Source organism: Lodderomyces elongisporus, chromosome 1, assembly GCF_030384665.1.
Source record: "Lodderomyces elongisporus chromosome 1, complete sequence".
In the NCBI taxonomy this organism is placed as follows: Eukaryota; Fungi; Ascomycota; class Pichiomycetes; order Serinales; family Debaryomycetaceae; genus Lodderomyces; species Lodderomyces elongisporus.
The window spans coordinates 2,863,346-2,888,423 of NC_083673.1; the positions used below are offsets into that span (position 1 = coordinate 2,863,346).

Below are 25,078 nucleotides of genomic sequence, written 5' to 3' on the forward strand. Positions count from 1 at the left end.
TTGTCCCCTGTAACAAGAAGTTATATATATATATATATATATACTATTACACCTCATTAGGAATCAGCAATTGAAACAACCATAGCACTCCTAAAAAAAGCAGATCAATCCTACATTGTATGTTTTATACAAAGATTGCACACTAAGAATCAATTTCAACCGATTGTTCTAAGGTGTCATATTTACTCACATCATTTAAGCAACCCTCCCTCCCCACCACTCCAGCACTCACCTACAAGCACATTTTATTCTGTCAAGAAGAAAAAGGAGTTTAATTTTTCCTTTTTTTTTAATTTTTTTTGCTCAAAAAGAAAAAAAAAAAATCAAGGAATCTCAAAATTCATTGCTGTAATATCTCCAATTATTCAGAATCAAGTTCATATAGTTTTGGATACCATCAGAATTCGGTTTGCCGTATGTAAAGTGCTCTCAAAATTATGAGTACAACACAGCTTCTGCTTTTAAAACTTGTGAACGAATAGTTATATCCCGCGCTTGATCGCTACAAACAGTACCATCTCAAATAATTTTTTATTTTCTATTTTCTATTTTATTTTCTTTTAAAAATTTTTTTTTTTGTTATTGTTTGAGAGTTATGTGTTACCGTTAAGGCTAGGTTAGGACGAGCAAGGTAGCGGTGGACAACTTACTAAATGTTCAAAAGCAGCAGTAGCAGAAGGAGCAGAAGTGGGAGCAGAAGTGGGAGTAGGATTCAGTACAATGCGGCATAGTTCTTCATACCAATTGTACATGCTCTGAGATCCATCTAATTTAACAGTATACCATCATCGATTTGGAGTCGTAAAATTAGTAAACTACAATTGCACACTTTTTACGTACACATACATACACACACACACACACATACACACACACATACACACATACACAAAACAACCCTTTTCTTTTCATGGAGCGAATACTTTCACAAGAACCATTCACAAAAATCACACGCAAGAATTCACAATCTATTCGTTTTATAACTTTCAATGTTAACGGAGTGAAGACAGTATTTAACTATCATCCCTGGAACAAGTTCAACAATGACTTCAACGCAATGTTCAACTCTCTAGAAGCAGATATTATTACATTGCAAGAGTTGAAACTCACAGAGCAAACTATGGGGATGCTAAAGAATATCGGACATCTTGATGATTTCCGATCCTTCATTAGCCTACCGTCTACGAAAAAAGGATATAGTGGAGTAGGCTTGTTTGTGCGAATACCACGTAGTTCCGCGCAACAAGAATGTCTAACGGTGGTGAAAGCCGAAGAAGGGATCACTGGATGGTTGTGCGCAAGAGGATCTGATAAATCATATCGAGAAGTAGAGGGGAAAGTTGAAGGAACACAGGAAGAGGATGGACACGACGCGTCTATTGGTGGATATACAGATATTACAAAAGAAGAAGGATTGGAATTGGACAGTCAAGGAAGATGTGTAGCAATTGAATTGGCAAACAATTGTGTTGTCTTTGCATTGTATTGCCCAGCAAATTCAATGGGTACAGACGAAGGCGAAGCTTTTCGGATGAAATTCCTTACTCATTTACTTTTACGATGCCAGAATCTTGACAGAATCGGCAAAAAGGTAGTAGTCATGGGTGATATCAACGTGAGCTTGGACCTAATAGATAGCGCTGAGGGTATCAATGATCGATTAATGAAGAATCTTATTACCGATTGTCGCGATGGACATACATTTGAGGTGCAAAACTATGAAGAATGTTGTGGATTCAAAACATCACGACTGTTTCGGCAATTATTGAATAGTTATGTGTTTTCTTCAATGTGGCATAGCCTACTGCCGGAAAGTGAAAAAATGAATAATCAGTTTTTATACGATACAACTCGATACATCCAAGGTAGAAGACGTAAGATGTACACGGTGTGGAATACATTAACGAGCTCACGACAAATTAATTATGGATCGAGAATAGATTTGATTCTTTGCAACTCACACGAAATGGTTAAATCCATTTCGAATGCCGATATATGGCCATTTATATTGGGAAGTGATCATTGTCCCGTGTTTACCGATTTCGATTTATTACCCAGGAAAGATGATGTAGGTGATTTTCCTATACAACAATATACTAAATTAGCATTTGAAGCGAAAAACCATTACAAATTAAACAAAAGCAGAGATATTTCAACACTTTTCCTTAATGGAAGAATAAAAAAAAGACAAACAACAGAGTCCGATTCAGATACCTCAGTTGTATCGGCAAGCACCACTTGGACGAACACTGAAGAACCACAAGAGCTCAAGGACTTGCATACTTGCACCCAGCCAACTCCCTTATCATCACAACACAATGAGGGAAATAAAAAGAGACCATCAAGTCGACTTATTTATACTAGTAGGAAAGTCAAAAAGCCATCAAAGCCTCAAAAACCTATTAATCAGTTTTTTTCGTAATTCTTAATGTGCACAGAATAAAATACACGAAAGAATATCAAAAAGAGCAAAAAAAAAGCAGAAGAAGAAAAAGAAAAAGAACATACATTCTCATACTCAAAGTCATTCATTTCTAGTCATTTCATTTATCTGCCTATTCTTATCCATCAATTTGCAAACAGTTTACAAATAAGCAATTTTTTCATTCATATTACGACTTTCGGAATTCACTCAAGACCGGGTATATAGCTTCAAATGCAGCATATATCTCTTCTCTTTGTTTTGCACCGGTCAAAACAATTTTGCCCGAGACGAAAATCAAAAGCACAATTTTGGGTTTCACCATTCTATAAATTAAGCCAGGAAACAATTCGGGTTCATATGACGAGAAAGTACCATGCGAAAAGGCCAAACCCTCCAATCTGATAGGAAACTTGACGTCACAAGAACCAACAATATTTTGAATTTTGAAATCAGTAAACTTGGCATTAAAACCCAATTTCTGAATGATACGCGCATATTTCCGCGATGCCAATTTCGAATCATCTTCAGATTTGGCACCAGTGACCACCATTTTTCCACTTGCAAAAATCAACGCTGTTGTTTTGGGGTCTCTGATTCTCATAATTACGGCAGCAAAACGTTTAGGATTATACTCGGCATTACGGGCATGAAGTGCAATGGTTTTAAGATCTAATCGACAATCTAGGTTCACTGTAGCGACTATATTCTGCAATGTGGGTACTATACCTGACGTTGCACTATCGTCTTCATCCTGTTTTGGCTCGATAATATCTGACGTCTTTTCATTCTTCACATCTGAAGCGGCACCCTCAGCTACAAACTCTTTTGAATCCTCTGTATTGTCGCCATCGATACCTTTGGGAAAAAGTATCGAGTTTGGTGCTGTAAAGGCCTTAGCTTGAGCAGCGGTGGTGGGCAATTTCAAAGAATCCATATTTGATGTTTAATGATTATAACTGTACGTGCAAGTAGTGCTAAAAACGTGTATGTTTGAATATGTAATTTTTTGTTTTTTTTTGTTTTCTAAATTGAAGAAAATAACAAATGCTAGATGATATAAATGTATATGCTATCGTGGTTGAATATCTGAGATTAACAAGCAAATGTATCCCAAAAAAAAGTAGTTTCAACCAAAAAAAAAATGGAAGGTAAGGGAGATTCGAATTTGTTAAAAATAGTTGATGATGTTGATTATAAGTATTGTGGTAATTATAATCCTTTTTTATTTATAATACAGGGTTAGACTGATAGCAAAAAGAAAAATGAAAAAAAAAAACAAACAGTCTCAACACTTTTCCTAAAGTTGTTGTGAAGTCTCTATATAAACTGAGATAAAAGTATTAATGAAATGATTGCAAAATCCGTCTTCCGAATATCTTTAGGTATATAGGAAGTGTTTGGATAAACGCTCTTTTTCTTTTTTTTTTTGTGTTGAGATGGTTTTGTACGACTTTCTCAGGAAAATTTTCTCGCTACCAAGAATAAAAAAAAAAGCAAAAGAAGGGGGAATTCGGCTTCTATTTATACTCCTGGCAATTCGCCGGGTAACTTTTAAAGAATATATGTATGTTAGGATCTCTTCACAGAATAAAAGAAAAAAAAAAAAGAAAAGAGAAAAAAAAAAAGAAAAGAAAAGCAATATGTAAATGAATTTTATAATCAGGAGCCAGAAAAGAATGACAAGGCGAGAAAGAAAAGCAATGGAAAAGCAAAATTGTCTATACAGTAATATAACTTAGAAGAACAAGTCTTAAAAAGAGTGAGAGAGATAGGGGAAGAGAGACCTGAATGAACAACTAATATATAGAAATTGACCCTATCTATTTTCTTCAGTAATATCAACTTTGACATTGGTATAGGTACAAGCCAAGATGAAGTCTGATTTTAAAACTGGTGGTTATTATCTGTATCGAGTGCTTAGTTGGTAAGACCAATTTTTATTGAATGTCCTTCTCTTCTTTTTTTCCTTTCTTGACCGGTAACATCAGCATCAATAGAGCTCGTTAAAGTATTTCCACCCATTCTTTGTATCAGTACTAGCAATAATATCCAAATTTGTTAACGAGTACACTGTTTTTGTTTTTAATTTAAATCTTAATCTCAATTTTATTCTTGAATTTGAATTTGATTTTGGATCAGCGTTCCTTTAATAACTTGTTTCTCTTTTCCCTTTTCTTCATTCTCTCTACCTTCTTAGCATGCATCTTTGCAGCCATCCTCTCGTATCTTTCCTTCTCAGCCTTGATTTCCCGCCTGCGCTTCAAGTCAGCGATTTTCTGTTTCCTTGCCGACTCCTTCTCTTCCTGCAACTCCTTCAATCTTTCTTTGTATTGCTGCTCTTGTAGCTTCTTTAATTCTCTCTCTTTAAATGAGTTTCTCTTTGCCACCCCCAAGGTTTTCACTCTAAATGCATCTTTTTTGATTTTCCAGTCCTTACCATTCACCCTCAGCCCTTCACTCTTGTCCTTTGGAGCTAATGGGTCTATGTATTTTTTGGGGATCTCATCGTATCGCAAATTGGAAGTAGTGCTCATCGAGTTGTTGATGTAGTAGTAGTGGTGGTTGTGGTTTAGGTTTTGGTTGTGGTTTAGGTTTTGGTTGTGGTTGTGGTGATGCTTTTTTTTTTCAAATAAACAAGTAAACAAGTGTTATAGAGGTGGTGATAATAGGAGATGAGCTTTTTCAATATCTTAGAATGCTATCGCACTCAAAATAAATCTTTGGGTAATAATTCTAATATTAATTTTTTCTACTTTACTTTTTTTTTTTATTATTAATTTTTTTTTTATTTTGGTATGTGAACCGTAGTCCACCGAGTTTCAAGTGCACGATGTAAAACAATCGATGAAAAAAAAAATTTGTTATTGAAAGATGTATTTTCCATTCCACTTTATTTTGTATTGTATTGTATTGTATTATTTTGAATGAGTTTTGTTCTTTTTTTTTTTCTGTTTGAGTTCTACATTCTTTTAGTTCTTTTCCTTTAGAAATTGTCCATCTTGTTTATTATTGTTTTTTTTTACTCATCGTATACAGTTCTATACTTGTCTATCACCAATGTAGCTTTTCGTGCCCATTTTCTAGATCGCGTATATTTGCTGAACCCGTCTTGATACCGTGGGTGCTCCCAGCTGTTGTCATAGTAAACCCATCCTTCGATCGACTTTGATCTATTAAATTCTTGGTCAACTTTCCAAGATTCATCGGACCAGTTCCACTGGTATGAGTAAACATCGTTTTCAAAAACTGGGAACGGAAAGTCATCTGGCTCTGTGGTTATAGATGGCGCAACTTCCATTGTCTTTTCAAAACAGAAATTCGGACGCTCATTCGGATACAACATCGATGACCATCCAATACCGAACCATCTCCGCTCATTTTCCAACACCTCGAAAACAACAGATTGTTTCAAGCGAGTTGGCGAGATCATTTTTTTCTTTACAACTTTGAAATTCGACAACACCGGGGTTAAAATCTCAGATTCGTCTCCTTCGCTTGCAGAGGAAGATGAGATAACCAGTGCTTCTTGACTTTCAAATGCTCTATTGACTTTGAAATTGACTCCCGTTATGTATATTACCAAGACTCTCAAGTATAATGACCGCCACAAGAGTTTTCTAATGGCCACAGCATGTGGACTATTAAATGAAAACACAAATATTCCTGCAATTAATAAAAACTTTTGGGGAGGGAGCACCGTTTTCACCAATACCCATTGTAAGGGTGTTAATAAAGTAGTGACAATGAATAGTCTTTTGAAATTCTTTGCAGTGAATGGGAATTTCTTGATTGGTCGCAAAATCATCTCCGACCGAACTGTGATGTTGTGCAATGTATAAAGAACCTCTTCAATCGTTGGTTTTTCCTCATACTTGGAGTCATAAACCACTGAGCTAATCAGCCAAACAAAGAATGAAAAAATGAGTACCAGAATGATTGGCAAAAAAAACTGAGACACAATATTCCAATACATCACCACACAAGTGTAAAGCGTCATTATAAGGAAATTTCGATAATGGTCATCGTTGGTCCAAGTAATTGTCTCCAAGAAATTGTCAATCAATAGTAAGAAAGGGAAAATCTGCGATAGAGAGCTGGCCAATGTTGGTGACTCTACCAACAACTTGGATGTGGGAGACGTCGTTAATAGTTTTGTATCGCTGGGCTCAAAGCTGGCTCTTATATGATTTGCAAATTCTGGCATGCTTTTCTAGTATATCCTATTTTTCTATAAGTTTGTTCACAATTGATGGTGTCCAGCCAGAATTTTGATGTTAGTTTCGGCTCTCTTTCCAATTCTAATTCTAATTCCAAATTCAGTTAGATTTATAGAATCAAAGAAGTATAGTGTAAGGGGTAGGTGGGGTTAAAGAGGGGTGAAGTGAATAATGTAAGAGTGCGGAGGGGGGGGGGAGAAAAAAAAGACAAAAAAGAAATCAAAATGAACCTCTCGGGCGCAATAAGAGGAGCGGAATTTTTCATGTGCCAAAATAACCGAGCAAAGCAAAGCAACGCAAGGCAAAGCAAAGCAAAGCAATTCAGACTTAACCATGTAACCAAAAAAAAAAGTAAATAAATTAGAATGGTGGTCTTAGTGGTGGTAGTAGTAGTGGTAGTAGTAGTAGTAGTAGTAGCGGTAGTAGTAGTAGCAGTGGTAGTAGTAGTAGCAGTGGTGGTGGCAAGAGGAAGAAGAGCTTTAAAAAAAGAACTAGAATACATGGGTGAGGTAAGGTGAGGTGAATTGAATCTTCATGAGATTTCACTACAAAAGTTGGCATTTAACTAGCAATTAATGAATATTGGCGAAAAAAGGTGTTGCAGTTTAATCACAACCTGACAATTTTTCAATTTGCTATTACCAAACCCTTCTAAGACGGAAGTATTTCTTTTATTTCTTTTTCAAGAATAATCAATTAAACATAGATGTATTTATGCTACAGTTGGAAAAAAAAACAAGATAAAAGAAAAACAGTAGAAAGACAATTGCAATCACTTTTTCTTCGTTTACAAAATTTATATATCAAATATTGTCTTCAACAATCATTATGTTGTGTGAATCTGATCAAAGCGTTCTCAAAGAAACATTTAATTACTGTTGTTTGATTCCGGTATACATTAATAGAATTGCTTCTCATCATACATACAAATTCCAAGTGTTCAAGTATATACAATTGTTTGGGCATGTATTTCATTCAAGGTCTACGTCCGTAAACTAGTATTCCAGTTACGATGTGAGATCTTGATGATTTTGAAATACACACAAAACTTGCAAATACTTTGTCTGCAAAGAACCAAAAAAAAAAGAAAAAGAAAAAGAAAAAGACCGAAATCTTGTGTCTGACACTGACAGACACCAAAATTCAGTGTCGTTGCATCTCTGTTTTTCTCACAACGAAAATCGAGACCAGACACTAAAATAGTTACTTATTCCTTGCTTCATTTTACATATTTAAATGCATATATTTGTCTAGCTTTTGCATTATTCACAAGATCAGAGTTTTAGGGGAAAACAAAATCCAACAAAAAAGTAAAAACCAAAAACCAAAAAATGAATTTCTTTCCACAGATAAAAACTAGCACTGAAGATTGATTACAACCTAGACTTGTACCTAAAGTAGATGGAACATGTTGTTTTTGCCATCGTCTAGCTGAAAACATTTTTATCAGAACGAAAATTTTTTTTGCAGCATCTTTTTTTTCCCCCCTCTTCGCTCGCTTTGATTTTTTTTTTTTTCGCTTTCTTTCGCGAATGTTCTAGAGTACTGGTGGCAAACTACAAATTAGGCAACCGAGCCGCACCATCTCATTGCAAAATTATCCCACATTTTTTTTTAAAGTTTCAAAAATGTATAAAGCAAGAGCAAGTTCCACTCTACTGGAGAATTCCCAATTCTTTTCTTTCTTTTAAGTTAACAACAGGAAGTATCAATAATTATAGTAAAACTACTATTAATACAACAACTACTACTTTTAACAAAAAATATACTAAATTAAAAACAAAAGTAACCGCAATGAGTTACAAGTCAAATAGTAAAAAGTATAGCAATAAAGGTTTGCGCTCGCCAAAACCCAGTCGTGGTCACAGCAAACAGCAGAGTACTCCAAGTAAAAAGCATTACAGGAAGTATTATCATCAACAACCATCGAATAGATACGTATATGTTGAAGAGCCAGATAGCGAGGCTGAAGAAAGCGAAGACGTAGATAGTCAAGTTGATGACGAAGAGGAAGACGAGAAGAATGTTGCCGAGGAGCACTACGAAGGTGATAGTGAAGACTATGACAATATCTGTGAAGACTGTGCTGATGAGGAATCATCTAGTGATGATGAGGAAGTTTACGAATTTGATCTCGAAGCCAGAGATGATGCTGAAGATAGTGAAGACTCAGAGGACATGAACGACGACGAGGAAGACAACGAAGATGTTGAAATTATCGACGAGAATGATATTTATGTCGACTCTGATGGAAATGAGTATGTACTTGATATCGAGGAAGTTGAAGCAGAACCCGAAGTTCACGATTTAAACGATGAAATTGTTGAATTTTACGATGCTCAAGGTTCGACAAGTAGCTCCAGCAGTGAAGAAGAATCATCTAGCGAAGAAGAAGATAATGAAGATGTGATTCGTATCATCCGCCCAGATTCTGAGGATGATACCGAGTCTGATTCATCAAGCTCATCAAGTTCATCAAGTTCATCAAGTTCATCAAGTTCATCAAGTTCTTCAGACTCATCAAGCTCATCCGACTCATCAAGTTCATCAAGTTCTTCAGACTCATCCGACTCATCCGACTCATCCGACTCATCCGACTCTTCAAGTTCTTCAGACTCATCAGATTCGTCTAGCGAGTCATCAAGTGAAGAGGATTCCGATGAGGAATTGGAGATCCCAGAGGAACTTGCAGAAGAAATTGTGCTTGAAGCAATCAGACAGGAATTCGAAAATGGTTTAGCTAGTCAAGAAGAATCTTCATCAGATAGTGACGAAGATACTGAATTGGGTTCAGAGCCAGAGTTTATTGAAGTCGAAAGTGATGAGGACGATACATCAGATGAAGAAGGTTTGACTATTTACAAAGATAATTCTATTTGCGGACCATGCGAAGACTGTGATTGCGAAGAAGAAGAAGAAGAAGAAGAAGAAGAAGAAGAAGAAGACAGTGAGGGGGAGGACTACTCTGTCATTGATTTGACTGATGATGTTGCTAATAGCGATGATTTCAAGTTGGAGGAAATCGATGGCAGCACATACAGGTTAACTGTCAGACTTCCCTCTGTTGTTAAAGAAGAGCTCAAGATTGAATTTTTGAAACAAGAGAATGAGTTGGTGATTAAGGGAAAATTGAATTTTAACAGTCTAGCAGACAGCGACGAAGAAGACAGCAGTGATGACGAAGACGAAGAGGGTGTTGAAACTACAAAGTTGACTCCTGCTGAATTTATCGAGTATTCATTATTGGAAGATGATGACGAGGACGAAGAAGAGGATGAAGATTTTAATGAAGATGACGACATGGAGGATATCTCATCAGACGAAGAAGAAGAAGAAGTAGGTGACGATGATGAGGACCTTCTCCGCGCTGAGGCATCAGATGATGACGAAGAAATCCAAGAAGATGCTGAAAAGCTCATTAAAGAGTACAAAGATCAAGAATTTTACTTTGAAAAACATTTTGAATTTGACAAATTGATCAAGTTTAACAAAATCAAAGCCAGATTTGTTGACGACGATGTGTTAGAATTAACAATTCCAAATAAAAACAAGACAAGCGATGACGAAAACTCAATAGCCATTGACATTGAACCATTTGTTGATGACGAAAGTAGCACTACAGAGGAATATGTTTAGTTAAGAACCAATTCATAGTATTTATAATTGCTGACATAATTATTTAGTAAGACATGTAAGTGATTCTAAGGTTGTATGTATACTTATGTATTCAATTATTAGTAGATTTTTTTTTTTTTTTTACTTCGAATTATTACAGTTCTATTTCTTATTTGAATTGTGCTTGCTTGTGGGTGCACTATTCAAACTCTATCTCTTTTGTTCTTACTAAATTACTTCTACACATGAACCATGAAGAAGAAGGAGATGTATTGTCTTCTGTCAATTCAGTGATGAAATATGGCATGTTACTTCTTTTGCATATAACTTTTGTATAGAAGAAAGTGTCATCTATTCTACGTAATCAATATAATTATTAATTAATTATCGGTAAAATATTTTGCAACACTTTTTAAAATAGTTGCAGCGTTTTTAAGCGGGAAAAAAATCCACAACGATTATTCAGGAAAACAATTTTACATTATTATTGACATTTTACACGATAACGTTTGGCAAGATGTTCAATATTGAAAAAATGGTTGGTGACTCTCGAGTCTTGCCAGCAACGAGTTTGGGTGTGTTTTCCATTGGGTTTCCAAATGCATTGGACTCTTTGAAAGAGAATTATACTACATATGACATATTTAAGGTTCATTGTTACTGTGTGTTTTTAACCGTCATTTTATACTCTTATATGTCGTTGCATGATACACACAATTTTGTCATGCACTTTGTTGAGAAAATTCGTATTCTAAAATTTATTCTCAAGTATGAAGTTTATAAAATTTGTCATGAACGCAGCAGCAAAATTGATAAGCATTCTATTCTACTTGCTACCAACGTGTTTATTGCAAACTGGCAGGAGGTATTTAGTTTGCCAAAATATTTATGGAGGTTTCTTTGTCCTGGTGAAAGCACTCCCATTGGTCTTAGAAATTATTTACAAAAGATTCCAAAGTCCAATACCCCAAGATCGGTGTGCTTGATTCTAAAATGTACACTGCCAGCTTTGAAAGCTCCGCCCAATGTACCACAACCATATCTTGATTCTGATCGCAATATAATCGTTCCCGAGAAAAAAAAGGTGCAATATATCATTGCTTCACGCAATGAATATTTTACACAGTGTAAGTCCCACGTTGCTGCTGAACGTGTCAGGTTGTTGAGGGAAGTTGGGCAATTTATCACATGGTGTTGTCTAGTTCACACCATGGAAGAAGTGAGCATTTATGAAAAGCTGGGAAATTGTTGGGAGCAAATAGATTCATCCATTGATGCTATCAAAGATGCAATCTTGGCGGAATTGGTCGCTATAGCCAACACCTGTGACCCCACTGAGCTTTCGGAGTTTAAATCAATGATGCCAAATATTATCATAATAATTGATAAATTCACCAATAAACAATATGCAATTGATCTTGCAAACTTATTCAGCAATGATGATGATCGTGACTATGGATATGACTATGATTATTACAATTCTAGTAACAATAACATTAATAGTAATAACAACAACAACAACAACAACAACAATATTAATAATAATAATAATATTAAAGACAGAAATAAGAATAAAAATCACAATAAAAGTAATGTTAATGACATGGAAGAAGAAATTGAAATCGAAGCTATAATAGCTGAGTACCAGGAGCAAAGAACATTGACAGTATATTTGTGCGATATACGCTTGCGAACAATAAACCTTCAGAATATTATGACCAATTGCCTGGACTTGACCCCGAAAAGCAAAGTATTTAATGAAAATCTCCCGCCAATTCCAGAATTGATTGTAAGTTGCAATAATGCGGCTATGACAAGTAATCAACTTCACGGCTACACATGCATCGAAAAAACTGCTGATACACAAAGTGACCCAGTTGTCTATTTTTCACACCTTAGATTTGGTTTCCCATTTTTCACTAGAGCTTTATATCGTTTTGTATTGGAGTATTCGACTGAGTTCTCCGTTTTAAAGAGTGAAAAAAAATAAATTGGCGATGACTAAATGAATACACCAAATATTGTGATATAATTGTTAGTTCCATTTTCAAACTGTGTCTATCTTGCATTGCTTATCTGGTGATTTATGGCTCATTTTTTTTTGTTCTTTTTTTATATAGCTTTTTTTCATATAGCTTGTTTGCCTAGACCGTCTCATCTTGACTTTTTCTTTGGTCTGGGTTGTCTATCTCGATTAGCACCTTTGATTATTAATAGCTCGCTTGTGTTTGCTTCCATTTGCAATTATGATTTCATCTGGTTTTGTGATTTTGCCTTTTCTCTCTCTCTCTCTCACTCTTTCTCTCTCTCTCTATTGCTTTCATAAATATATATCGCGTTTACTTTGCAAATAGAATGAAATTGGTTACCATAGTCTGCCACACGAGCAAACTCGATACTATTAACAAATAACTAAAATCTTATACACCATATTCCTATTCCTATTCCTTCATCAACATTCCTGCTGCAATCACTATACCCCTGATACTACAAACACACATATACACTTATTTTTCTTTCTTTCTTTGTTTCCTTTTATCATTTTTCTCTTTTTATTTGCTTTCTTGATTCTACACCTATATTCGAGCGAGTCGTCCAATGAATCACTCACTTGCACGGCTATGCATCAATATAAAATGCCCTTCCAGGTACCTCAAGTATGCAAATACTCATATACGTGAAACCACCCTTATTGCAACCAACACAAAACTCACAGCACAAAGCCGACGACACTTAACATACAGTATAAGACTATTTGAAGATGTTTCAAAAAAGAGTGGAAACTTCAAGGTCAATACGACAAGCAACTCTCAAGACAAAAACAAAGCTGAAACTAAAACCGGTGCCAAGGATGAAACAAAAAACAGTGCTAAAAGCAATACAACTAGCCAGGAGGCGGGAAAGCAAGCACAACAAGCACAGCAAGCACAGCAAGCAGCAAAACCACATGGGTTTGAAATAAAAAAGCCGCCATCCTTAAGTATTATACACAATGAATTGAGCGAGTCTACGAAACCTGGTGATGCCAAAATGCTCCCGGAAGGATCGCATAAGGAAGAGTTTTTGACCGAGATCTTTGATAACCTCGAGCCGTATCTTGATACATATTCTGTCTTTTCGAAATTAAAGGAAGCGGGGTTCACTGATGCTCAAGCCGATTCCATTATTTATTTACTCATTTATCAGTTGAACTCGAAATTATCCAAATTATCTACGATATATGCTCAGCAATACGAATTGGAAAGCGAACAGTACTTATTTGAAAGCGCTCAACAAGAGATTCGAGTTGACATTACACGAAGTCGAGAACAACACATTAATGAGTTGATTACTTTAGTCAATATTTTGGAGAGAGATTTCAATATCATCACCGACGAGCTTAACAATGATTACTTAAAGTTGAAAAATGATTCTCAAGTTGCCATTAATGAGCAAAAGTCTGAAAATACCTTAAATGTGAAAAAGTTGTTTTTGAGGATCCAGGAAACAAACCACAAAATAACCACGGAACTCGACTCTGCGATTCGATCTGAAATTGAGTCGCTTCGTTGGTACCTTTCGAGATGGGGTTTAATAACATTATTAGTATCGTTGTTTCTTGCAAGTTTGATATTCTTCAGTAGCAAATTTAAGATGCAAAAGGAAGAAGCTAAAAAAGAATTTGTTCCATTGGTTATTAGAGAACCTAGTGAGTACGATGAAGATGACTACCATACAGATTTAGATAAAGCTAGTATAGATTGAGCAAGTACGTTATCAATATTATTTTTCACTATTTTCCTTACTATTAGTATTTTTTTTCTACATCATTAAGATTATCATTAAGATTATCATTCATTGATATGATTCTAATCAGAATGAAGATTAACTTTAAGATTAAAATTATGGGTTCAATTAGAGTATAATTTTTTTTTGTTGTCATTCGTGATCCTGTTTCAGGCCCCCCAGACGGCAGAAATGCGTTTGACAGTAGCTAGTGGACATGCGGCGAGTGCGGAATAATCAGCGAGGGCAAAAATAAAACATCTTCCCCTTTTCCACTAAAAAATAAAAAGACGAAAAAAGGAAAAGGGAATATAAAATACTTGCTTTCGAAAGTTGGAAATAGCTTACTTCACTTTTCTTTGGATCCAATTCCAAATTTACCAATACTCAACAATTTCAGTTAATTTAACAAGTTACATATACTTAGTACCGCTGAATGTCAGAAGAATCACAAGCTTCACAAGCTTCACAAGCGTGTCAAGCGAAAGCATGTGCCATACAAGATTGTCTCCAGGGAAATGGGTACAATGAGGCAAAATGTACGAAGTACATCGACGACCTTTACCAGTGCTGCAAAAATTTTTATGAGGAAAATGGTGTTGACGCCAAAAGCGTATGCTGTCCAAAATTCAAATTACTACAATTAAAGCTCAAGCAAAGATCGCTAGGTCAAATAGATGCAACCTTACTAGAAAATAAACGACATTGAAATATTCTTCGAAAAAAAAGAAAATAGAAAATAGAAAAAAAGAAAAAAGAAAATCTTCTTCCGCTTAATTTCTTAGATTCTCTAACCCTTTGCAAAGTCTTCACTCCTCACACTCCTCACACCTTACACAATCCACAAGCTCCATAATTTCTATATTCTGGATACTAATTCAATCATGATTAAATATATGTTTAGAACCGCGTTATATACCCACCAACGGATATACACGACAAAACAAGGCTGGTAAAAACACTGGAAATTAACTCTATGACTTACCCGAGCACGAAAATCCTTCACATATTAATGAAAGATAGTTGTTATGTGGAAGAAAATACCATAAAAACCGTGACTCTAATGGGCGTCAAATTTAATTAAAGACATTGATGAAGGAAAAAGAAGAAAAAGAAAAGGAAAAAGAAGAAGTAAAAGAAGAAAGAGGATGAAAAATTTGAAGAGAAATATTTTAAATTTATGAGAAGCACAGAGAGAGAAATTGAGCGAGTGAGAGAGATGTAACCAATTGCACACGACCTTGGTGCTCTTTATTTACTACCAAACTTGTGTTGTACTTACCCATTCATACTTATTTCTTTCTCCAGTAGAAAATCAAGTTTACTTTAGTAACTGTTTTCTTCTACTTCTACTACTACTTCTTCTTCTTCTTCTTCTTCTTCTTCTTTCTTTTTCGATTTCGATTTCGATTTTTTTTTCATTATCTTTCTTTCTCATCTTGTTCAAATCTGCTATATATACCTAAGTGCCGATTCTTGTTTGTTCTTGATTTGAAAGAAACCTTGTCGAATTGTATTCATTTGTGCGTATTATCAATCCTCCTATACTTGGTTTGGTTTTCTGGCCTTGTCATACTCCATCGAGTCGGGCACAAAGGGTTTGTAATCTAAAAATAATCAGTTAATATTCTATTTCAACAATAATCAAACCATTTACAGAGACATAGACACATTATCATCTCTCTTTCACGTTTACGTTCCATTGCGTGTCATAATAAACATGTATCATTTAAACATACCTGAAGAATCGTCAAGCCAGAGGTACTGCCCTGTAACGTTTTTTATTGAATTATCTGCTTTTACACTCTTTTCAAACTCCGCTATAGAAGCGTCTAAGCTAATTGGATCCATTCCCGCATCCAACAACTGCTTCCTCAACATTGCGATATGCAAAGCCATTTTGAAATTTCTTTTTGCCAACTCTCTTCTTTCCTGCAATAATTGCAAATCCTTCTTCTTTCTTTCCTTTTGATAATTTAGTTGTTGCACCTGTAACGCTTTCAAGTTGATCGCCGTTGTCTCAGTGTGAAGTTTCTCAAGTTTCATGCGTTCTGTATAGTTGTCTATTGCAATGTATGCAAGAGCAAACATTGCAAGTAGTCCAGTAATTTCTCTTATGGAATTCTCATGAGGATGTGAATTCAGTGACGATGGTGAAGTAGATGGTGAAGTGGAAGAAGAAGAAGAAGAAGAAGAAGAGGAGGAGGAGGAAGGCAAAGATGATGACAGTGATGGTATATTTGTAGTATGAGGACTCAGAACTGGCGAATGGTTCCCATGCTGATATTGCCCATGATTGGATATGGAAGGTAATTGATAATTAGTTTCAGGCGTCTGGTATGGCTGAGGAACTTGCTTGCGATTTGTGAAATGCGAAGGCGGATGCAGTGGGTTGAGGCTGAAAAGCCGAGACAATACTAAGGGAGCTTTCGGGCGAATCATTAATGTTAAGTGTGGAGTGGAAAAATGAGAATGTAGTAAAATAGATAAATGGTGTTGTATAGTTGCTGCAAACCAAATCAATTGTTCCAAATGTGGTTTGAGATTTATTAGCCTTTTTTTTACTTTTTTACTTTTTTACTTTTTTCTACTTCTTTTCTCTTTGTTTTCTTTTGACAATCTGTCGCCGGTGCGAATTCCGGTGCGGTTGGATGCGGATGAACCATTCTACAAATATACACCTTTAACGTTACGTCATATCCACAATCTAGGGTACGTAATTCACAATATTTCAATCTAATAAAAATGAAGATGAAAAATGAAAAATGATAAGTAAAAAGTAAAAAATGAAATAGAAAATAAAAAGAATGATTCGAAGTAGCGGAATTTTTTTTTTTTTGATCATATCTTCTACAATGCTCGCTATATTTGTATGGAAGTTTATATATATAGAGAGATATAGATATATTAATATATAGTACGATACAAGAAACTACTTTTTGTCTTTCTTTTTATTCAAGAAATGTAGATTGTGCAAACTTAAACTTGACGTGGAGCGCACAGGATGCTTAACCGAGCGCTCACTGGCACTCCTTGATAATTGACTCACACTCTGATCATGCGGACTTGGTTGCCGCATCTGTGTTTGTGTCAGAGGGCTAGTTGACAATCCCGGGTTGTTCAACGATGAATTACTAGAACTTGCGACTGTGGGATTCAAGTGTCCATTTCTCTGCGGTACGGGGGCAGGGGTAGGAGAGTGAGCAGGTGTATGGCTATGAGAAGACGCAGAAGCAGAAGCTGAACCAGCAGAAGGGTGACCACCAGTGGTCAAATTGGTTGCTGATTTTTTTGCCGAAGCAAACATGCCAGCTAAATTTGACGATGACACATTTCTTGAACTTGCTGGAGACGAGCCTTGTGATGATCCTCGAGAGGACGCAATTTTACCACCTATTCCTCCTCCCAAGCGAGAGCCCAGTGACCGCGGTTGTTGTGTTAAATGGCGATTCACGTCTTGCAAATTAATATGCGAGTTCGAGTTCGAGTTCGAGTGTTGATGTAAATTTGTTGTCAATGAGGATGGCGAGGGTCCTTCATAAGCAGGCGAGAAATCATCGCTTCTATCACTCTTCATAGCTTGTTGATAAGATGGTACACGTGACAATTCGCTACTGTTCAAGATGTTGGCATCGGAATTGACCCTCGACAAGTGCACTGGAGGTGTCATTGGGTGTTCTCTTAAAAAGCTCTGATTTCTAGCCAAACCTGGCATTCTAGAATGTGCATATAAATCGCTTGAGTTTAAGTTTCGATGAGTTGGATCGCTGGACTGTTCATCTTCGTCATCGAGATTGAAATTAAAAGTTGCGCCTCGCCCGTTACCCGTCAGGTTGTGTTCAGCTTCTTGCGCTTGTCTCTGTAGACTCAATTGTCTTAAATTCTCAGTTAAAGCTGAAGAGTCCAATGGTTGCATAGAGTATTGGCCATATTCATCGGCTCCACCTGGTCGACTTCTCGGAGTAGAAGCACCTGAAGTCAAGGGTGTTTCTACTGGTGAAACATCGCTCCATAATCGATCATATATGTGTCTCTCATACAATGGTGGCGCAACCAAACCAGTCAAAGATGTATGTGAGCTGCTATTTGACGCGAGCCCACTATTATTATTATTATTGTTTGTGTTGTTATCAGTGCCGTTATTATTATTATTATTATTGATGTTATTTGCTTGCTCAAGATTGTTTAGCTGTTCAAAGGAGTCGCTAGTGAATAAAACTTCTTCCTCGCCATCATTAGTGGCAGAAGCACTGCCAATCCCATCATCTTCTAAAAACTCTGCATCAGGTTTTGAGCTAACGGTGACAAAAGGCGATATGAATAATTGAATCGGTAAAGATGCTCTTAATTCTGACACATGCCCATCCGGATTGATTAGACCAATGTTGAATTTCAACTTGTGCCTAACTTTAACATGTTCCCCGTCAACATCCTGACAACATTTGGATAAACTAGCTGGTAGTCTCATAAAAGTTTCAAACTCCCATTTATCAAACTCTAACTCAGAGGGGTCCTTCTTTGGTATTTTTTTTGATGCTATAACTCTTTCGGCACTGTGCATTGGTGGGACATTGCCCATGTAGGAATAAAACTCAATCAACTGAATCTTGATATCTCCCAATGTCAAACCCTTTAATAAAGGTACAAGCATGATGCTGATAGGGGTTCCACTTCCTATAGCCAACGCCCGCGTGGGACAACTGAGCGAGTACTCAACTTTTTTTGGCCACGTGTTGTCTACAGCTATTGTTTCTGATAACTCAACAGCATCTGTGGTCAATGTTCGCACAACTCTAAGATGTTTTTTAGCAACCATGGTGCTGTGAAACTTTCCTCTTTCTATATTTGCTTCCAATCTGTAGACGCACGAACAGCCAGGAAGTCCTTCAATTGTCTCTGGCATACTACCTGGCAAGATTGCGCTAAAAGGTATTTCGTAGTTGCCTTGAACAAGGACATGGTTGGAAGCTCCAATGGCATGATGATTGGAAGTTGCCATGTGCATCAAATTCGTTGAAGAAGAACCCGAAGAACCCAAACGTGATAAGCCGAGACCGCTTCTTGAGCGAAGACTTGCTAAAGAAGTCGTAGAGTGGTTCTTTTGTATAGGAGGTTGTTGACTTGGCGATTGAGATGGTGAAGGGGATGTGCGTCCTCCGGTTTGATCATCTCTATCATAAACATGATCTAGATAGTTGTTGAATTCACTTGGATCCCATACGTGTTCATAAACTTTCTTTGTGAAGTTCAACAGCCTTCTACTCGATCCAGTTGCGGCAGACGATCCAGATGAGAGATCTGCTTTCAATCTCAAAGTAGAGTAGAGTCTTAATGTAAGTCTCTTTACCGAAATTGGTTCATTCACAGATAAGACTATATTTCCGGAAAGTAGCACTGAGCCTGCTTCGTGTTCATTTCCTTTTAGGACCAACACGTCGTGTTCAAGATGTTTCAACCGGATTTGAAAAAGTGAAGTCGACCTGCTCGTGTTGGTACTGTGGTGTCCCTTTTTCAACATGGTGGTAAGGTCTATAAGAGAATACTCACAGTTGTATATAAATATGTGTATATATATGTATATATATATATGTTTAAATAGGTGTGTGTGTTTAGGTTTGTTGTTGTTGTTGTAGTAGTAACTGTGCTTTTATTACTTTGATGGCTGCTGATAAAATTTGTGGGATAGGTAGGAAAGATGGAAAACCAAAACGAAATGGGAAAAAAAAATTAAAGAGGAAGATAAACTGGGTATAATGTTGATGAGCAGGTTTGCTGTAAGAATATGCAACAGTTTTTCCGAAACAGATTTGCAGGATTAATTGGAGAAAGGCCCAAAGAAAGGCAAAGGGGGAAAAAAAAACAAAGAAAAAAAAGAAATTAAAAATTAATTAAAGAGAAAAAAAAAAAAAAAGAACAAGAAAAAATATCAAGATAGTTACCACGAAATGAAAAGAAAGTCCGAAATGTAATTTTCTTGCTCTTTCAATCCAAACCCCGTGTGTTTAAGGGTATGCGTAGTTTTTAAAAAAAATTTGACGACTTGCAAACTGGACGATATTTTCGAAAGGAAAGAATGAGAGTAGAAGCAAAGAAGCTAAGAAGCAAAAGAAGCAAAAAATGAAAAGAATGGAAAAAACAACAATAACAAAAGAAACAAGGAAATAGATATGCGCATAAGTTGTTGTGGCTATGTAAAGGAGTTTTGCGATAATTGAGATTAATAATATGCGTATATTTGGAGCAAGTAGAACAGGAGCGACAAAGCAAAGGATTACAGCGGAAGTATATCACCATTCATAACAGCAGTAGAAGCAAACACATATACATCTGTGAGTTGAATACTCTCATTCCCTTTCGCTCCTTGCCAAAAGTAGATAAGCACAACACTTGAAACAATCTAGACTCGATTGCCTCAAATTTTTTGCAAAAAAAAAACCATTTTGTTCTGCCAATAGACTCTTTGGAATCAACTATTCTTCTTCTTTTTCTTCTTCTTTTTCTTTTTCTTTTTCTTCTTTCTTTTTTTTCATAGATACATATGTTTTCAGACTAATTCTTCAAGATATACTTGTCAACAAATTTTTGGAATTTGCGACTATATAGGTCTCTCTCAGAAGAGAAATAAAACTTTGCAACCAAATTGCACAAATTTTATTGACATCACACACATACTCGTACTGACACACACATACTCGTACTGACACACACAGACACACACCCATATAAATATATGTATACGTATACGTTAGGAGAACTTGTAGAAAAGAATTTCAACTGTATTGGTTTTTTATAAAGTTATGTTCAGTTTTTTAATTGGCTTTTTGCCATGACCAATCTATTGCTGTAAGCCAAAAGCAATATAAAGGGCAGGCTATAAATTCGAAAGTGTATTACTCATTACGGAGAAATTTACAAACAATGGAGGAAATGGTATATAAAGTTCAAGTAATTGGTTGGCAAATAGCTGAACAATGTGGGTTTAAACAAATAAAACTCTTGCACAACAAAAGCCAGGACTTGTTCTTTTTTTTACGAAAAACATTAGATATTTTACGAAGATATAGCAATAAACTTTGAGAAATGACCAACAATAATATGATTGATAAGAAATTGCAGTTTTGCTTTTGATTATACACGATCCAAAAAAAGATAAAGACGATGTTCTTCAAGAGGTTTTCTTAATCTTTTTGCTTTTTATTTTGTTCCCCCCCTTTCTTTTTATGTTTTTATTTCTTCTTGCAACCAGCAGTTGTTGATTGGTCTAGAGGCAATACACACTTGTACTCCATCTTCTTCTTCATCATCATCGTCATCATCATCAAACATCTCAACCGTATGCTTTGTGACGGTACTTTTATGGTGCATTGACGGTGGTTGAACGAATCCTTGACGAACAAAACTTTTTTAATTAGAATAATTGCAACGAATGAGTTAAAACACGAGGCAATAAACAAAGAAACCAAAAAAAAATAAAAATAAAAAATGAACCAGCAATGAGACAGAGGTGGCGATAAGGGTAGAAAAATTAGAGTTCAGGTACACAGTTTAAAGCTGCTGAAAAGGGTCTTTTAAACCCGTAATCAGCATAGTTTAGCCAAACACTATTGAGAGTGTTGAGCGTTTGAGCTTCAGTAATAACGAGCATCCAACGTTAAAGTTTTGAGAAAAAACAGAAGAAGAAGAAGAAGTCCTAAAAAAAAATAAAATAAACAAGAGTGGGCGATATTGCAAGCGCCGTGGGCCAGGAGGTGCTGCCTTATTTCCTGTGCATCTTTTTTTTTTAGTACAGAGATGCAAAGTCAAATAATAAACACAGTTTGAAACTAAATGAATTACCAGTAAGTAAATGGATTCGTGTGGGAAATATACTATATAATAAGGCAAAGTATGCATAATCTACCAAAAACCAGTGCATATGTACATAGATAAATGTATCAATCTATGTGAAAATCAATTTTTTTTTTTTTTTTTTTTTTTTGGCCTTTCCTCCCAAATTTCAAAAATATCAATTTTTTGTTTTTATTAATATTTTTATTATTGTTGATTATTATTAATTTTCTTTTTGTGCGCGAATAATGGCAAATCCAGTGGAGAACCAGCCAGCCCTCCAAAACATTAAGAGAACTTTTGAAGTGCAAGCCTCTTCTTTTCTCCATACCCTGTTAATTCGTGGTACAAAGGCAATGTGTACGCTGTGTACGCTGTGTACGCTTAACGCAGTACCTGAATTAGAATTAAGTCAAGCATTTAATCAGATGCATTCCAGTATTGAGAAACTAAACAAGTTCTGAACGAGCAATTTCTCAAGAATAAACTAAGCATCAATTAAGCATTAATTAAGCATGAAACATACTCAATGTCAAGCAAAAGAATTCTTGAGGCATTAATGGTTTTCTTTATCACTTCTCGACTCTCTACTACCCTGTGGCTTCAAGATAGTGGTACATATTTCATCGCTGGCTTTTCTTGATAAATACGAACAAGGGTACCTTTTTTATTTATAAATGTATGTATGTATACATATACATTTACACATACATTTACACATACATTTACACATACATGTATTTAATTTTTTTTTTCTTTTTCGATGCAAGTTTGCATCCATGTAAATATATTTCTGTATATCTATATATATAAGAACATCTTCATCCCTTCCATCCCCTTCACCATTTCCAACTTTGTTCTCATCTACATTCCATTTGACTTTCCCATTAAGCCATTATCTGGTAGTTTAAGTCACCAGTATATACTTGAACTCCCCATCTGCAGGGCCAAATTAATACAAGGGGGAAAAACAAAAGTTTCATGTCCATCCTTCAACTCACCCAAGTCTATCTTTTCATCAGTTTTAATCACTAATTTGCATTTTCCTTCGTTCATATTCAATTCATTGTGTCTGCCTCGGATCCAAGGTTACCATACAAACTTTTTAATCGACTTTACTAATACTCTCTCTTATTCTTTTTTATTTTATTATTATTATTAAAATAATTATATTTGCATAATCATACACAAAAATAAAACACTATGGATATAGACGCCAATTGTTGCACATCTTGTCATGAAAACCCCAGGCTAAGTAAAGGATCGGACTACGCAGAAGAATCCTACAACCAAAGTGGACAGAGTACATCACCATTCAAAAAAGCTCGTATAGATTTGGTTAAATCATGGCCTCAATCGTACAGGAGAGGAGCAGGCGCAGGAGCAGGACAAGAGAATGAAAACATCAACAATAGAAGCCACAACAACAACAACAGCAGCAGCAGCAGTAGCAGAGAAGGAAGTGGAAGAGAAAGAAGAAGAAGCAGAAGAGGAAGAAGAAAGGGAGGAGATTTAGGAGGAAGAGTAGGAAGATGTAATTCGGTAGGTGGAGATTTAGATAACATGCCATATATCACCGACTTTGATACGTCATATACATCCGATTCTAAAACAGATTTGGAAAGCTTACCTGATTTGACCGATGATGATGATGATAACAACAATCTGCAATATTCACCTGAGGTAACACCAACAAAACAAAAACATAAATTCATCTTTTTAGACGAGCCACATTTTGAGTTTGAGTTTCAAAGGAAAAGCCTATATGAAGGACTACGTGCTTCGCAACGAGAGGTTGAACCATCAACACCGTCCATATTCGAAATCCCGGAAATTGTTCATCGCATAATAACGTACGTGGATGCACAAAACACCGTGCTTCCACATGAAGCTACTCCCGTGAGGAGAAAACCAATAAGCCACAACCATGCAATGCTTATCTATGGAAGCAAAAGACTAGCAGAACTAGCATTGAAAGAAAAAGAAGTGGTTGAGTCTAATGATAGATACCTTAATAACCCTCTTTACAATTGCCTCTTGGTAAACAAACTATTCAATAAAATCACAAAACAGGTTTTGCTGCAGAAGTTCTACTTTGATGATGAAACAAGACTACAGAAATACATCATGTCCAAATTGGAGGAAACAAAAGGAGCTGACAACCATTACCGCCACCGCCACCAGCAGCAGCAGCAGCAGCAGCAACAGCAACAACAACAACCTCGTGTTTTCAATCTTCATAAAATATTTCGCTTAAAGCAATCAACGTTTAACTTTCTTAACCACCAAATGGATTTTAGCAAACTACGTTCGTTCCATCTCTTTATGTGTCCCAAAATTCAACCATCTTGGCAATTATTCACAAACGCATCAAATTTGACGGAAATTGTTATCACGGGAAACAAGGCAGTCGATGATACGTTTTGCTACAAAGTGAGTCAATTTTGTCAAAAGTTAGAATTGCTAGATTTAAGAGCATGCGAATTGATAACTGATTCTGGACTCTACAGCATATTTGAGAAAAATAAGAACTTGAAAGTTGTTAATGTTGGAAGAAAGAATAAGGGCCATTTAATTACGGACTCTTCATTGCATATTCTTGTCAGGAACAACAAAAGACTTCACACATTGGGTCTTTCAGGATCATACGTCACAGACAGAGTACTTTGGGAAATTGCAGCACTTCCAGATCTTGCACGATTATCATTGAATAATTGCTGCCAAATAAGCAACCAGTGCATAACTTCCATTTTCACAACTAATACAACGGCCTTGCGCTATCTCAGCGTGCTTGAGTTACGTCATAATTTACAACTCATTGATTTAGCAGGTCTAATTGCGTACAAGAGAGCAAAGGACTACGGGCATGAGAAAACGGGCATTTTTTTCCTTCTTGAACTCTGCGAGGAATTGATGTACAGGTACAGAATTCAAGAGTTGGAGATTGATAGAGTAATGTCCCAAAAAATTGTCAACGATATCAACCAGTTTGTTCATGGAGACGATACAGACTTGTCTCTCGACCAAGTATCTAGACTTAGAAGATTTCACGAATGAAGAAAAAAATAAATAAACAAACAAGAAAGTGAAATATAATAAATTCAAAAATACAAGGATAAAAACAAATAAGTAAAAAAGTACTCGCATGACCTGACTATAAATGTAACTTTATAATAACTTTCAATCTCTGCTAGAGTAAACCTCGATACAATCTTTAGATTACAATCTT

The 25,078-nt window shown here is 35.9% G+C and overlaps 10 protein-coding genes across 10 annotated transcripts; 5 read left to right on the forward strand and 5 right to left on the reverse strand. All coding sequences in view use genetic code 12, as the record gives it.

Moving 5' to 3' along the window:
• Positions 1-910: 910 nt before the first annotated feature.
• APN2 (Class II abasic (AP) endonuclease) lies at positions 911-2,422 on the forward strand (the record flags this gene model as incomplete). The annotated part of the gene is made up of 1 exon (XM_001528491.1): positions 911-2,422. The coding sequence occupies one exon, from the start codon at positions 911-913 to the stop codon at positions 2,420-2,422; it is 1,512 nt and encodes a 503-aa protein (XP_001528541.2).
• A 190-nt stretch (positions 2,423-2,612) lies between these two features.
• On the reverse strand, positions 2,613-3,359 carry TBP1 (TATA-binding protein; the record flags this gene model as incomplete). Its single annotated transcript, XM_001528492.1, has 1 exon — positions 2,613-3,359. The coding sequence occupies one exon, from the start codon at positions 3,357-3,359 to the stop codon at positions 2,613-2,615; it is 747 nt and encodes a 248-aa protein (XP_001528542.1).
• A 1,201-nt stretch (positions 3,360-4,560) lies between these two features.
• On the reverse strand, positions 4,561-4,959 carry CGR1_1 (rRNA-processing protein cgr1; the record flags this gene model as incomplete). The annotated part of the gene is made up of 1 exon (XM_001528493.1): positions 4,561-4,959. The coding sequence occupies one exon, from the start codon at positions 4,957-4,959 to the stop codon at positions 4,561-4,563; it is 399 nt and encodes a 132-aa protein (XP_001528543.2).
• Positions 4,960-5,444: 485 nt separating this feature from the next.
• PVL30_001030 (uncharacterized protein) lies at positions 5,445-6,629 on the reverse strand (the record flags this gene model as incomplete). Its single annotated transcript, XM_001528494.1, has 1 exon — positions 5,445-6,629. The coding sequence occupies one exon, from the start codon at positions 6,627-6,629 to the stop codon at positions 5,445-5,447; it is 1,185 nt and encodes a 394-aa protein (XP_001528544.2).
• A 1,807-nt stretch (positions 6,630-8,436) lies between these two features.
• On the forward strand, positions 8,437-10,278 carry PVL30_001031 (uncharacterized protein; the record flags this gene model as incomplete). Its single annotated transcript, XM_001528495.1, has 1 exon — positions 8,437-10,278. One exon carries the CDS (start codon positions 8,437-8,439, stop codon positions 10,276-10,278), a length of 1,842 nt encoding a protein of 613 aa, XP_001528545.1.
• A 496-nt stretch (positions 10,279-10,774) lies between these two features.
• Positions 10,775-14,001, forward strand: PVL30_001032 (uncharacterized protein; the record flags this gene model as incomplete). The annotated part of the gene is made up of 2 exons (XM_001528496.2): positions 10,775-12,216; positions 13,002-14,001. The coding sequence occupies 2 exons, from the start codon at positions 10,775-10,777 to the stop codon at positions 13,999-14,001; spliced, it is 2,442 nt and encodes an 813-aa protein (XP_001528546.2).
• A 140-nt stretch (positions 14,002-14,141) lies between these two features.
• CMC4 (Cx9C motif-containing protein 4, mitochondrial) lies at positions 14,142-14,731 on the forward strand (the record flags this gene model as incomplete). Its single annotated transcript, XM_001528498.2, has 2 exons — positions 14,142-14,145; positions 14,469-14,731. 2 exons carry the CDS (start codon positions 14,142-14,144, stop codon positions 14,729-14,731), a joined length of 267 nt encoding a protein of 88 aa, XP_001528548.2.
• An 833-nt stretch (positions 14,732-15,564) lies between these two features.
• PVL30_001034 (uncharacterized protein) lies at positions 15,565-16,464 on the reverse strand (the record flags this gene model as incomplete). Its single annotated transcript, XM_001528499.2, has 2 exons — positions 15,565-15,629; positions 15,762-16,464. 2 exons carry the CDS (start codon positions 16,462-16,464, stop codon positions 15,565-15,567), a joined length of 768 nt encoding a protein of 255 aa, XP_001528549.2.
• Positions 16,465-16,954: 490 nt separating this feature from the next.
• PVL30_001035 (uncharacterized protein) lies at positions 16,955-20,320 on the reverse strand (the record flags this gene model as incomplete). Its single annotated transcript, XM_001528500.2, has 2 exons — positions 16,955-19,551; positions 20,314-20,320. 2 exons carry the CDS (start codon positions 20,318-20,320, stop codon positions 16,955-16,957), a joined length of 2,604 nt encoding a protein of 867 aa, XP_001528550.2.
• A 2,732-nt stretch (positions 20,321-23,052) lies between these two features.
• On the forward strand, positions 23,053-24,906 carry AMN1 (Antagonist of MEN (Mitotic Exit Network); the record flags this gene model as incomplete). Its single annotated transcript, XM_001528501.1, has 1 exon — positions 23,053-24,906. The coding sequence occupies one exon, from the start codon at positions 23,053-23,055 to the stop codon at positions 24,904-24,906; it is 1,854 nt and encodes a 617-aa protein (XP_001528551.2).
• Between the last annotated feature and the right edge of the window lie 172 nt (positions 24,907-25,078).